At 55.6% G+C, this 12,627-nt stretch overlaps 1 protein-coding gene across 1 annotated transcript in view; it reads right to left on the reverse strand.

Annotated features, from left to right (window-relative positions):
- Positions 1 to 253: 253 nt before the first annotated feature.
- Positions 254 to 12,627, reverse strand: part of LOC105469623 (phosphofurin acidic cluster sorting protein 1) — a 173,699-nt gene continuing 161,325 nt past the window's right edge. Inside the window, exons 15-24 of the mRNA XM_011720925.3 lie at positions 12,286 to 12,392; positions 11,420 to 11,574; positions 11,117 to 11,227; positions 9,818 to 9,920; positions 9,282 to 9,324; positions 6,382 to 6,424; positions 5,950 to 6,085; positions 3,343 to 3,569; positions 1,983 to 2,102; positions 254 to 1,851 (exon numbers count right to left, since the gene is read on the reverse strand). Coding sequence (XP_011719227.1) covers positions 1,736 to 1,851; positions 1,983 to 2,102; positions 3,343 to 3,569; positions 5,950 to 6,085; positions 6,382 to 6,424; positions 9,282 to 9,324; positions 9,818 to 9,920; positions 11,117 to 11,227; positions 11,420 to 11,574; positions 12,286 to 12,392 — 1,161 coding nt within the window. The 3' untranslated portion in view covers positions 254 to 1,735. The remainder of the gene's footprint in view (positions 1,852 to 1,982; positions 2,103 to 3,342; positions 3,570 to 5,949; positions 6,086 to 6,381; positions 6,425 to 9,281; positions 9,325 to 9,817; positions 9,921 to 11,116; positions 11,228 to 11,419; positions 11,575 to 12,285; positions 12,393 to 12,627) is intronic.

The raw sequence follows: 12,627 nt of genomic DNA on the forward strand, positions 1-12,627 counted from the left end.
GATTTGGGGATGGTGGGTCCTGGGGAGAAATGGGCTTTTGGTGTGGAAATGGCATCTTTCCTGTTTCCGACCTCTGCCTGCCTCATGCCAGGTGAGACACCTTCATGCCTGTTTCCATGACTGAGAACATGGGAGTATGCTTCTTTCCACCCACGTTCCTGGCGGATTTTCACCGGAGTTGGGCTGCACTGTGGAGAAGGGGTTGGGCGGCTCCTGCGGCACAGTGAGGGGGCACAGAAGCCCAAGGCAGTCGGTAAGAAATCACCAATTTATTGAATGAAAAACCCAACATCAACTCAAGTCTCTCCCACCCCCATCTCCTCTCTCTGGCCCAGGAGACGCTCAGGACAGCAGGGCTGAGCCCTGGAAAGGGCAGGAGGAGAGCTTGGGGGAGGTATGGAGAATGAGAAAAACACTTTCAAAATGGAGTTCTGTGCAAAAACTTCTGGGAAGGATTGAGAGAACAAGAGAAAAGCTCCAAAGGGGCTGTGGGGTGCGGAGGGCCGGGCTGAGGGGCGCGGAGGGCTGGGCTGGGGGACGCGGAGGGCTGGGCTGGGGCCCTGTGTCCTCAACCACTCCTGAGAACATGGACGGTCAAGACTGAGGGGCTCAGACCCCCAGTTGGTGAGAGGGAGGTGACAGGGAGGGAAGGAGCCTGCTGGAGGGAAACCTGGCTGGGAGGATGGTTCTGGGCCCAGGCTGGGGCCTAAGAAGGAGGAACAACACAGCAAGGAAAGGCAGACAAACTGACACAGTGGCGGGAGGGAGATGAATGGGAGATGAAATGGGATGTCTGAGGGGCCACAGATAGCATGTATGGTGGTGGCGGTCTGCCTCCCATCTCTCCAAGTCCAGGCAGAGCTGTGCTGGGTGAGGGGCTGGGAGACAGAGGCAGGAGCATCATCAACAAGGGCTGAAGTCGTGAAGACAGTGACTGGTGCACAGCGTGTGTCACATGGTACAACCAAAAGACTTGGTGTGCAAAGAATCAAAGAAACACTCAGGACACACACGACATCTGCAGGGAACCTGGGGGTGGTGAGGAAGTCGTGCACGGGTGGTGGGAGAGACTGTGAGGCCCCTCTGTCCTCGAAACACTGTGTCACCATAGCAACAGGGTCCTGGAGGTGGGGGAGCTGCCTCCTGCCCCTGTGAGCTGTGGAGCAGGGGTCCCGTGGGCTCAGGGTACCCCCTTACCCTCCCTTGGGAAGCTCTGGGGCAGGCGGAGAACCCCACAAGAGTGGAAAGTGGCCCTGGGTCCTGCTGGAGGAGGCAGAGTGAGTGGATCTGGCAGCTGCGTCTTAGAGGGCACCCTGATGGCTGGAGGGGCCAGGGGAGGACTAGGCTCTCCTGCTGGGGACCAGGATTCCAGCTTTCCCATTTCTGGGAAGGAAACTGATACCACAAGAAGGAGGTTGGAAGTCGGATGAAGGAAGGCCTGGAGTACTCAGTCCCGGGGACTATGGGTACCAGAAGGCAAAACCATCACGCCCTGGGCCTGGAGCAGGAGGGAGAAAGGGAAAAGCAGGAACGAGGAGGGGCTGCGCAGGGATGGGTTGGAGGGGAGGGGAGGGGAGGCGTCCCTGTGGCAGTGTCCTTTGGGACCTGGGCAAGTGAGAGGCAGACCCTGGTGCCAGGGAAGGGATGCTGGGCCCGGGCCTGCTGGCCTCCCCCTGCCCGCAGGCGGTGAGGCTGGTGGCAGTGCCAGGAGGGAAAGTGGCTGGGAGACAGGGCCTCAGGTGGCCTTGCTGCCACTGAAGAGTCCCACTGGAAAGTGCTTGACATGGGTGGGCCACTGGGCTGCCAGCTGGAAGAACTTGATGTCACTCCACTCGACCCCATCGATGGACACTGGGGGTGACAGGGAGAGGAGTGGTGACCGAACTGCTCAGGCCATCTCCCCAGGGCCCCTAGGGAAGGGCCATTGCCTGCCTCCCTCTCCAGTCCCTTTCTTGCCCTCCCGGCCCTGCCCGCCCTCGCACCTCTCAGCATAGTCTGCTGCTGCTTGGCTGAGCAGATGAGGCGGCTGATGCCTTCAATGACCTGGCTCTTAGAATCCACCTCCTTTTCTCGTGGTTTCTTGCTCAGGAAGATGGTGGGAACTGGAAAGCAAGCAAGGCCACCTGTGTCCCAGCCCCTGGGGAAGCCATCACCCCTCTCCTCCCCAGCCCCCACTGTTCCCTTCTTCCTGTGGCGAGGGGAGGTGATCTGCAAAGCAGCCCCTCCTCCCTGGCACTGGGCTGTGGGTCAGGATCTTCAGGTTCCTGACCCGGTCCCAGCACTGGGCTGGTGACTGGCTAAGGTCCCACTCCTCCCCCTGGGGCTGGATATCTTCGCCTGTTCAGCGAAGACCTTGGTCCAGATGGTCTCTGAAGTCCTTTCCAGCTGGAACGTTCTAGGCAGCCTGTGGGGCAGGGGCTGCCTCCCTATCAGGCATGCGCTCTGTGCAGGAGCCAGTGGAGCATGAGTGTGTCCTCACGCTGCCCTGGGGATGCCGGAGAGTGCTCCCCGTTCCACTCCCACTCCAGAAAGGAAGCAAGGACAGGGAGGGCACTGCTGAACCCCTTGCAAGTTTCCGTGCTGCAGGCCGTGGGTTTTGGCTGTGGGCCTGGCACAACCTTGTCTGATCCCCCTTCAGGGGAACTCTGCAGAGGGGAGGCACACACAGAAATAGGCACAGCTGCTTTGGAGCACCCAAAGGTGGCAGGGTCGGGGTCATGCCAGCGCTGCAGGTGCACAGCCAGTTGTGGGTCCCTAGCTGACACCAATGGTGGCAGGCACTGTGCAGCACTGGCCTGGCCGTGGGGGTTCCTGCCTCATTCCCATGCACAGGAGCTGGGTCAGCTCCAACTCTACCTCCAGCTCCTTAATCTACCCCTTCTATCCAGAATGGACTGTATGCCCCTTAATCCTGAAAACGCAACCACCTCCTTTTGCTCATGAAGCCTCTTTGGAGCGGCCTCCAGGGCTGGGTGCAAGTGCTCTGCTCCTGCGCCACAGGGACCCGGAGCTGTGGTGCAGAGGCCTCTCCCTGTCTGCAGTCCTTCCCAGACAGCAGTGGCCAGAAAGGCCCCCTTCAATATAGAGCGGCCGCTGCCTCAGCCCCTAAAGTGCTTTAGCTCGGCAGAGTGACCAAGCAACTCTGCAGCCTCGGTTTCCTGTATGACGGAAGGAATGGCCTTGTCCCTCAAGGGGAGGTGGGACTGCCCCCTGAACCCCATGCCAGACCATGGGATGCTGCTTCATCCCAAATATCCCAAAAGCAGATTTATTTTCAGATCCTGAGAGAGGAGACAGGAGGCCTGGTGGCCCCTGGTCTTCCCTGGCCTTGGGGGCACTTACCTTTCTTGTTCTTTTCTTTGGTGACCACAGTCATGGCCATGGTGCCAGAAAGCTGGGCTTCCCCACTATGGGGCAGGCGGGACACCTGCACTGAGCGGAAGACACTCTTGAGGGTGTTCTTCGAGCTGGCGTCCCTCTTGTCGCCATCCCTCCTCCGCTCCCCGGGGTGGCCCAGCCAGTAGTCCACCTGGAGGCCGATCACATCCCCATATGGGCTATTAGGGCTCCTGAGGAAAGGAACAAAGAGGAGAGGTCAGCTCTGCCTTCAGCTCCCAACTACATGGGCCCAATGGGGTAGGGGCCACGCCAGCCCCCGGGAGGGCAGGCTGAAGGCTGCGGCTCTGTTCCCTCCAGACACACAGAGCAGCTCATGTGGGAGAGGGGAATCAGGTTGATTTGAGAACAAAGCAGGGGAAAATAAAGGCCCAAGTCACGAAAAGGAAACTGAATAAAAGCTTCACAGGATGATGAGGGCAGCAGAGGAGGAAGCTTTATGAAGGAAGAAAGTGTGTGTGAATGTAAGTGCATGCGTGCACATGCATATACACACACATAACGCACGCGCACACACACGCACACGCCCAGCAGAAGCCCCCGTGGGCGGCTCCAGTGCAGCCTCAGGATAGCAGCTGGTGCCACCTGACCTGTAGCTTTGTCCTTTTCACGGCACTCTTAGCTCAGCAATAATTTTAGCTCCTGGGAAAAGGGCTGATGTATCTTGAAAGGAGGTGTCAGACACAATAGGTACACAGGCTAGGAAAGTCATCTGACTTTTCTCTTTCTGCCTCATTTCAGAGGTTCCATTAAAAAACAGGATTAACTTGGAAGGGAAAGGAGGTGGAGGGAAGGGTTGTTGCCAAGGCTGCCCAAATCCATGCTGGACAGAAACCCTTCTGCTGAGCGGCGAGATGAGAGAAAACGCCTCCAGGAGGCCAGGAACCTGAGGTCCCCAGAGCAGAATCTGGCCGAGTACTTCCTCCTTTCCTCTACTGTTCCCTCCAGAAGACCCTGGAGGGAAGTGCCCTGAGGAGCAAAGGGTGAGGGAGACCAGGGACTGGGATTCTAGCTCCGGGGCAGGCCTCGTGCCACCCAATACCTCACTGGCACTTCAGGGGAAGTCACCGGCCAATGCCATCCTCTCTGTTGCCACAAGGAAAGGGAAGAGGGGAAGGTGGAAGGCTGCTCCCTCCCAGTGCTGACCATGCCTGCTCTCCTCACCTCAGCTTCTTCTTGTCAGGAGCCCACCCCTTCACCCTCCCTCTGCCCCCTGCTCCTGGACCCTTGATCTAAACTGTAGATACTTGACATCCTAAAGACATGGCCTCCCACTATATCACCGCTTCCAGTGGTCTCAGAGATTCAGCCTGAACCTGAGCTCCGCTGCTTGCTCCCGCTCCGGCTGCAGCACCTGAGCAGGGCCGCCTCACAGTGCCAGGCGCTGACACACATGTTCTTTTTCTCTTCTTTTTTAGAGGCGTGGATTGTTTCCTTTAGAGAGGCCCTCTGACTGTCACCAAAGGAGACAATCCACATCTCTAAAGAAGAAGAAAAAAGGAGGACACTAGAAAGGACAGCCCAGGCCGGGCGCGGTGGCTCAAGCCTGTAATCCCAGCACTTTGGGAGGCCGAGACGGGCGGATCACGAGGTCAGGAGATCGAGACCATCCTGGCTAACATGGTGAAACGCCGTCTCTACTAAAACATACAAAAAACTAGCCGGGCGAGGTGGCGGGCGCCTGTAGTCCCAGCTACGCGGGAGGCTGAGCCAGGAGAATGGCGTGAACCTGGGAGGCGGAGCTTGCAGTGAGCTGAGATCCGGCCACTGCACTCTAGCCTGGGTGACAAAGCAAGACTCCGTCTCAAAAAAAAAAAAAAAAAAAAAAAAAAGAAAGGACAGCCCAATCCACGTCACTATGTGGCCCAGGCCTAGCTTTGAACTCCTGGGCTCAAGCGATCCTCCAGCCTTGGCCTCCAGAGTGACTGGAACTACAGGATGAGCCAGTGCGCTCGGTTTCCATGTTCTTATGTAACCTGCTCCACAGTCCTGCAAGGTGGCCATTTCACCTCTCTTCATTAGATGAAATTCAAGTTCAGTAACCTGTCCAAGCTAAGGCAGTGGACAGACAGAAGACAGAACCACTCAAATCCACGTGTGTTTTACTTCCCAAGTGTCATGCTCTTTCTACCACCTGGGAGGTCCCATAACAAGACACTTGCACAGCACTTTACAGGCCTCTCTGCCAACACTGTCTCATTCAGCCCAATACTGTGAAACAGGGCAGAAAGTGTCCTCCCATGACCAGGCCGGCTAGTGACATGTCTCTGAATTCTAACTTTAGTGTTTCGGGTTTTTCTTTTTTTTTGGAGAGATAGGGTATTGTTGTCACACAGGCTACTGTGCAGTGGCATAGTCATGGCTCACTGCAGCCTCAAACTCCTGGGCTCAAGCAATCATCTTGCCTCAGCCTCTGAGTAGCTGGGACCGAAGGTGTGCACCACTACGCCTGGCTTCCTGTGGCTACCTTCTAAGCCCATATGCCTGTCACTGGAATCAGCTGGGTGGGCCTGATGGAGGGCATGGCAGGACAGGTACGGGCAGGAGCCTTACCCCACGATGGCCACGGCGCTGCTCATGGATGGGGAGGAGGGAGGGGTGGCTGTGGCATCTCGGCTCAGGCCCGAACTGGAGGGTGGTGACGTGGAGGGCACAGTAAGACTGACCACAGGAGAATCATCCCCATCGCCTGTCAGGGGACAAACGACAAACACAGTTGGCCAGAGGAAGCTATCCCTGACTCAGTGGTGGGAAGGAGCCGGGGTTCCTCCCATCCCATGGCCTGCTTTCCTCCTTTGGCCCCAGGCTCCTCCCCACCTCCCCCAGCCACAACTGCAGCGGGGGAGTGAGGGCACCCACAGGCTTCCTGCTCAAGCTCTGACTTCCCTCAGGACATCCAGAGCTTAACTTCTGGCCTACTGGACTAGAGGGAAGACAGGGAGGGCACCAGCCTCACTCCACAGAACAAGGAAGCCCTAGGCTCACCTGCTGTGGAGGGAGAGTCTTCAACCAGACCCACCTTCACCACCTGCAAGGAGAGAAGAGGCACTCATTAGATCCTCCTAGTACAGCAGGCATGTTCTGATCCAACCAGAAACAGATGGTTGGCACAAGAGCCATCACTACACATTATTTTATTGTCGGCTTTAAAATCTTTGCAAATCTGGGCCGGGTGTGGTGGCGTGGCGCCTGTAATCCCAGCACTTTGGGAGGCTGAGGCAGGAGAATCGCTTGAACCCGGGAAGCGGTGAGCTGAGATCGTGCCATTGCACTCCAGCCTGGGCGACAGAGCGAGACTCCATCTCAAAATAAATAAATACGTTAAATAAATAAATAAGTAAATAAAAAAATCTTTGCAAATCTGGAGCAGCCCAGCTGTAGAAACAACACAACATAAAACAAAACAAAAACCTAGTTGCAACAATGAGGTGGGGCAAGCGAGACTTTGCAGCTCTTCTCTGGGGATAAAGAGCTGAAGGCAGGAACCACTGTGATGTCCCGATCTCGTTTCTCTAGGGTCCTGCGGGCAGAGGGCCTAGGAAGATGGCTCTGTCTCTGCCAGGTGGGAGTGTCTATAGGCCAAGTGGATGTGCTAAGCTGTGGACACCAGCCCTCTCCTCTCTGGTCTTACTGGAATCTGGAGGAGTACTGAATGGGGGTGAGGGGATTCCTTAGGAATTTTCTAGAGAATTCTGGAAAGGACAGCCTGGGCCCTCTAGTGGCTAGAAAAGAACACAGTCACAGACTAGGTGAGCATCCAGGCTGTGGTCTGAAGTGACAGGTGAAGTCCTGGGCCCTATCACCTGGGCCCAGTCCCAAGCAAAGAGGCAGCTGGGCTGGGAGTCCAGAGGGCTGGACCCTGGTGGGGCGAAGTCTACCGCACAGGCCTGCAGGTGGTTGCCTGGAGGCTGCTGTGACAGCAAGGCTGTGTTCGCTGAAGTCTGTCCCGATTCTCTACACACTCTTCTTTTGATTCCCGGAGAGGAACAAATTGCCACTCTGGGGCTTCCTGGCTACAACACCCCTTTTCTCCTTGTTCGCCTGGCATTTGATGAGGTTGCTAGCTCTTTTGGTTTTTAATTTGTTTTAAATTTGTTATCTCTCTCTCGGTTGCGAAGCCTGAGTGAGCAGCAACTCACAGCTCCACGAAGATGTGTCAAACCACCAGCCGCAGCTATGGGCCATGGTCCTGGGGCCTGTAACGTGGCTATGGGAGCAGCCCAGGGGCTAACCGGGGAGTGGCTAGACTGCAGGATAGGAGGCTCTGCAAGGCACGAGAAGGGGCTGCTGGATTTCCCCAGCTCAGGTATCTCCTGAGATCACTCAAGACATCCACATCTTGGATGTGCAGAGAGCAGGAAGAGCATGGAGCTAGGCCCCATCATCCACATGAGCCCCTCCCTGTCTAGAAGCTACAAGGGAGCCTCAAGGAAATTACATAAAAAGATACAAGCTGGCTGGGCATGGTGGCTCACGCCTGTAATCCCAGCACTTTGGGAGGCCGAGATAGGTGGATCTCTTGAGTCCCAAGAGTTTGAGACCAGGCTGGGCACCATGGCGAAATGCCATCTCAGCAAAAAAATACAAAAATTAGCCGGGCGTGCCGTGCGCGGTGGCTCATGCCTGTAATCTCAGCACTTTGGGAGGCCGAGGTGGCTGGAGCATGAGGTCAAGAGATCGAGACCATCCTGGCCAACACGGTGAAACCCTGTTTCTACTAAAAACACAAAAATTAGCTGGGCGTGGTGGCGTGCACCTGTAATCCCAGCTACTCGGGAGGCTGAGGCAGGAGAATCACTTGAACCTGGGAGGCAGAGGTTGCAGTGAGTCGAGATCATGCCACTGCATTCCAGCCTGGCAACAGAGTGAGACTCTTGTCTAAAAAAAAAAAAAAAAAAATTAGCTGGGCGTGGTGGCATGTACCTGTGGTCCCAGCTACTCTGGAGGCTAAGGCAGGAGGATCACTTGAACCCAGGAGGCAGAGGTTGCAGTGAGCTGAGATCGTACCACTGCACTCCAGCATGGGTAACAGAGTCAGACTCCATTTCATAAAAAAATTAAAAATAAAGATAAAAGCTGGTTTGGAAGGGAAATGCAAAGCTCTTGTAAGTGGAAATCGGAGTTTTCGGTCCTGCTCCGGTGCCATGCTCCGGCCCCTGGCAGGGCTGCACAGCTTCCCCGGGCCCCTCCCTAGGTCAGGCTGAGCCTGTGGCCCAGCTGCTGATGAACAGATGGACAGCAGCGCACCTGCCATCAGAGACATCCACGGGGTTCTTCCTTGACTTTCAAAGTTTACTAGTATAGAGATTTCTCCCCAGCTAAATAGAAAAGGAAAGAAGAAAGCCTTCCTGTCAGTGGCCTATCCAACCATGAAGACGAAAGTATCTGTTTTCAGACTTTTCTGAATGCCGCCTTCCACTACTGCCGAGGCAGCTCCCTTTCCCCTGAGCCACGTCTGGACATCATTCCCTGGGCAAAGGCAGCAAGGTCAGGGCCTGGTGTAATAAACAGGAGTCACCAGTGATGGAGCCAGCAACAGTTTGTGATTTGGAAAAGGTGGACCCTAAAAGGGACAGCCCAATCCACGTCCTGGCCCAGGGTTTCTCCACCTCCGCACTACTGACACTTGGGGCCAAGCCATTCTCTGCTGCGGGACCTCCTGTGCACTAGAGGATGACCAGTGGCACCCCTCGCCTCCACCCACTGGCTGCCCCCAGTATAACAACCAAACACATCTCCAGACACTGCCAGGTAGCCCCTGGGAGCAAAATCTCCAGTGTCTGGAGAACCACTGTTCTAGGTGAATCTTTCGTTTTCCTGCGTAAGGGGGAACAGGAAGACCAGGAGAATGGGTGGGGTGTCGAGCAGAGGGAGTCAGTACTCACGCCAATGAAGGGAATAAACTTCTGATAGGAGTCTTCATCAGGGCTGTTGGTAGACACAGGAGAGCGTCACAGTTAGTAGGGGAGACAGGGAGGAGTGCTGGGGAATGGGCCTTTCCTGTCTCACTGTGGCTGCAGCGGAGTCCAGGATGCTGTGCTGCCTCCACCTGTCACATCCCAGGGCGGCACGGGGAAGGTCTGAGACTTGGTGAGCATGTGGAGCTCACAAAATGAGGGCAAATGACCTGATCATGCAAACTACGCTCCCGCTTCCCACGTCTGAGTTCCAGCTATGAGGATGGGCTGCTTTATACTGAGGGGCAGGCAAGGAAACTGATGAACTCAGGCTCCTATGGGTGGAAGGCTCTGGGCAAGGAAGGAGTGCTGGGGAGGTGGCGGTAAAAACCACTCACATCCTTTTGGGTTCCTATGAAGGAATGTAGAATGTGGAGAAGGAAAATGTGAAAAAGCAAGGAAGACCCAAGATTCCTCTAACCCACCCAACCTATTTTTAAGAAACCCCTCAATGTCAAACTTACAACTTATGCCGGCAGGTCAGCATGGCTTCGGCCACGGGAAGTTGGTGTGTCGTGGCCGCCCCGTTGACATACTGCATCACCCGCCCCGCCACGTCCAGTTGCTCTGCAGAAAAGCCAAGAGATCACTAACTGCCCCACTGACTTCAGCTGGCAAACCTGCAGACCCTCTCGGAGAGGGCTCCCTTCCTGAGACCCGTCAGACTCTCAAGTTGAGTGAAGGATGGGGCTTTACGGTCCTTCTGGTTTGAAGGAATTATGAGCCCAAGGATGGTCCTCTCCCTTCCAATCTTTGCAGTTCCTCGAAGCCCTGCTCTTTCTTGGGCCACTCACACCCTTCTCATGCCTACTTGCTCCTGCCTGTCCTTGCGCATATCCATCTGGTGGCCTGAAGGAGCCTCACCCCACCCCACAGACCTTTGCCATCACCTCCTTCTCAGCTGCACCAGGCCCTCACTACCTCTCAGCCTGGAAGAGCTCAACCTCATTCTGATACCTGCCACCTTTATTTTTTTATTTTTATTTTATTTTATTTTTGAGACAGAGTTTCACTCTGCTGCCCAGGCTGGAGTACAGTGGCATGACGAGTACAGTGGCGTGATGAGTGCAGTGGCGTGATGAGTGCAGTGGCGTGATGAGTGCAGTGGCGTGATGAGTGGTGGCGTGATGAGCGCGGTGGCGTGATGACACTGCATCCTCAACCTTCTGGTCTCAAGCAATTCTCCCACCTCAGCCTCCCGAGTAGCTGGGACTACAGGCGCACACCACCATGCCCAGCTAATTTTTGTAGAGACGGGGTCTTGCTATGTTGCCCAGGCTGGTCTCAAACTCCTAGGCTCAAGTGATCCACCCACCTTGGCCTCCTAAACTGCTGGGATTCCAGGTGTGAGCCACTGGGCCCTTGACCCCTGCCACCTTTATTTGATATTCAAGAAAGCACCTGGTTGGTGTGGTGTTATTCATTTATCAAGTGACTGTTTCGTCACTTGACTGCTATTCTCTGCTCCTTGTATTTCATCTCTACAACTAGAGATGCCCTGCCCACTATGCCAGCATGGCCGTTGTTGCTTCCAGATGAACAGGAGCAGAGCAAATAGCAGAGGATGAAAACAGGCAGAGTGGAGGGGCTGTGCACAGTGAGCCTCCACTTAATAAACACTTATGGAAAAATGAATGGGCAGAGTGACCGGGAAGGTGAGAGTTGCAGGGAGGAAAGCAGCATGACCTCGGCCTCCTTCTGCAGCCAGGCTGGCACCTGTGGACCCCGGGGGTGGAAGTAAGCTCCTTACACGGGGCCATTACCTGACACTGGTGGCTCCGAGCGACTGAACAGATCTCTCCAACCAGAATCCAGGAAGGAACTACTGTATTTACTGTCGACTGACCCCAAGTATTTGGCCACAGGGTGAGAACCTGATAGATGGAAAACCAGAGGTGTTGAATTGGTCAGGAGATGAGACAGTGTGGGATCAGCTGTCCCTGGTCATGGCCTTGGTTTTCTTGACTGTCCCTTCCTAGGTCCCAACCCCACCATCCTGTTCCAGACAAGGTATCTGTCTACAGAACCCTCATGCCCGATGCTCTCCTGGTGTCGCCCGTCTTTACCGAGGGGAATGATGAGGAAGCGCATGTAGCCAAGCCAGTCGGAGGTCTTGTTGGCCAGGGACTTGACAAAGAACCTGAGGATGGAGCTCAGGTAGCTCTGGCCTCCCACAGCAGCCACCTTCACTGGCCTCGGCATGGAAGAGTTGCAGTTGCAGCTGGGGAGGAAGGGGAGTGTCATAGCAGTGCTCAGGCGGTGCCAGGACCCTGCCCAGCGGGTGGCCCAGAGCTGACTTTCTATGATCTCAACAACCCACAGGGGAAAAGCAAACTAATCCACAAAATAAAACAAGACAGGATCATACAGGGAATAAGCCACAGTGCTTTCACAACCAAGAGGAAAATCCGGGGTCAGAGGGCATTGCCCATGAAGCAGACAGAACAGCTGAAGCTAACACAGGGTGTGTGCCCCCAAGCCTGGAATCCACAATTCTCTTTTACAAGGGCAAGGGACTCGGGCCTTTTAAGAAGGCCCTAAGGATGGGGGAAGCACTGACTTGAGGGTGGGGGAAGCACTGACTCTTGAATGTCTACCAGCATGTTGCAGTTGGAAGGAATAAAAGATCTTTTTAAAACCTGTGTGTCCTCTCCATCATGGGTTAAAGAGGATAAAGCAAGTCAAGGCATGGCAGGAGTCCAGGCAGGGAGGCAGGGAGCACAGGAATTGATATTTCTACCCCTGATCCTCTGGGGTCTGCAGGGGCCTCGAGCCTCATAGCCTGCTGCCGCCACCCCCCAAAACATGCGCCCCTCTGCAGATTCTTAGTCTGATGAGGCCAAGAGGGTCTATAATTGCTTAGAAGTCAGGGTGGGAAGATGAAGTCAGAGGGAATCCCTAAGGGCAGGAGAGCGGAGGCCAGAGCCCTTACTAGCGCTGGATCCGGGTGAGCAGGGCGGACAGCACAGCCTGGACCTCCACGGTGGAGCAGGTGCACACCACAGGCTTCCGCTGGTCCTGGAGCAGCTCAGCCACATACTGAGATGGGGAGGGAGGAGAGCAGGGACACAGGTAAGAACACATCACTCCTTCACAAGGGCCAAGAGGCAAGCGAGGCCCAGACCCGAGCTGCAGGGCCCCTGTCCTCTGCAGTTCAGACTGAAGCTGGGCAAAGGCAGCCAGGTCTCCAGACTGCCAGTAAGGAGAGGGTGGGGCTGACCCACGAGACACGCAGAGTGTGAGAGATGGGAAGGCTTAGGGGGTTTCACATGCT

Source organism: Macaca nemestrina, chromosome 12 (genome assembly GCF_043159975.1).
Source record: "Macaca nemestrina isolate mMacNem1 chromosome 12, mMacNem.hap1, whole genome shotgun sequence".
Lineage (NCBI taxonomy): Eukaryota > Metazoa > Chordata > Mammalia > Primates > Cercopithecidae > Macaca > Macaca nemestrina.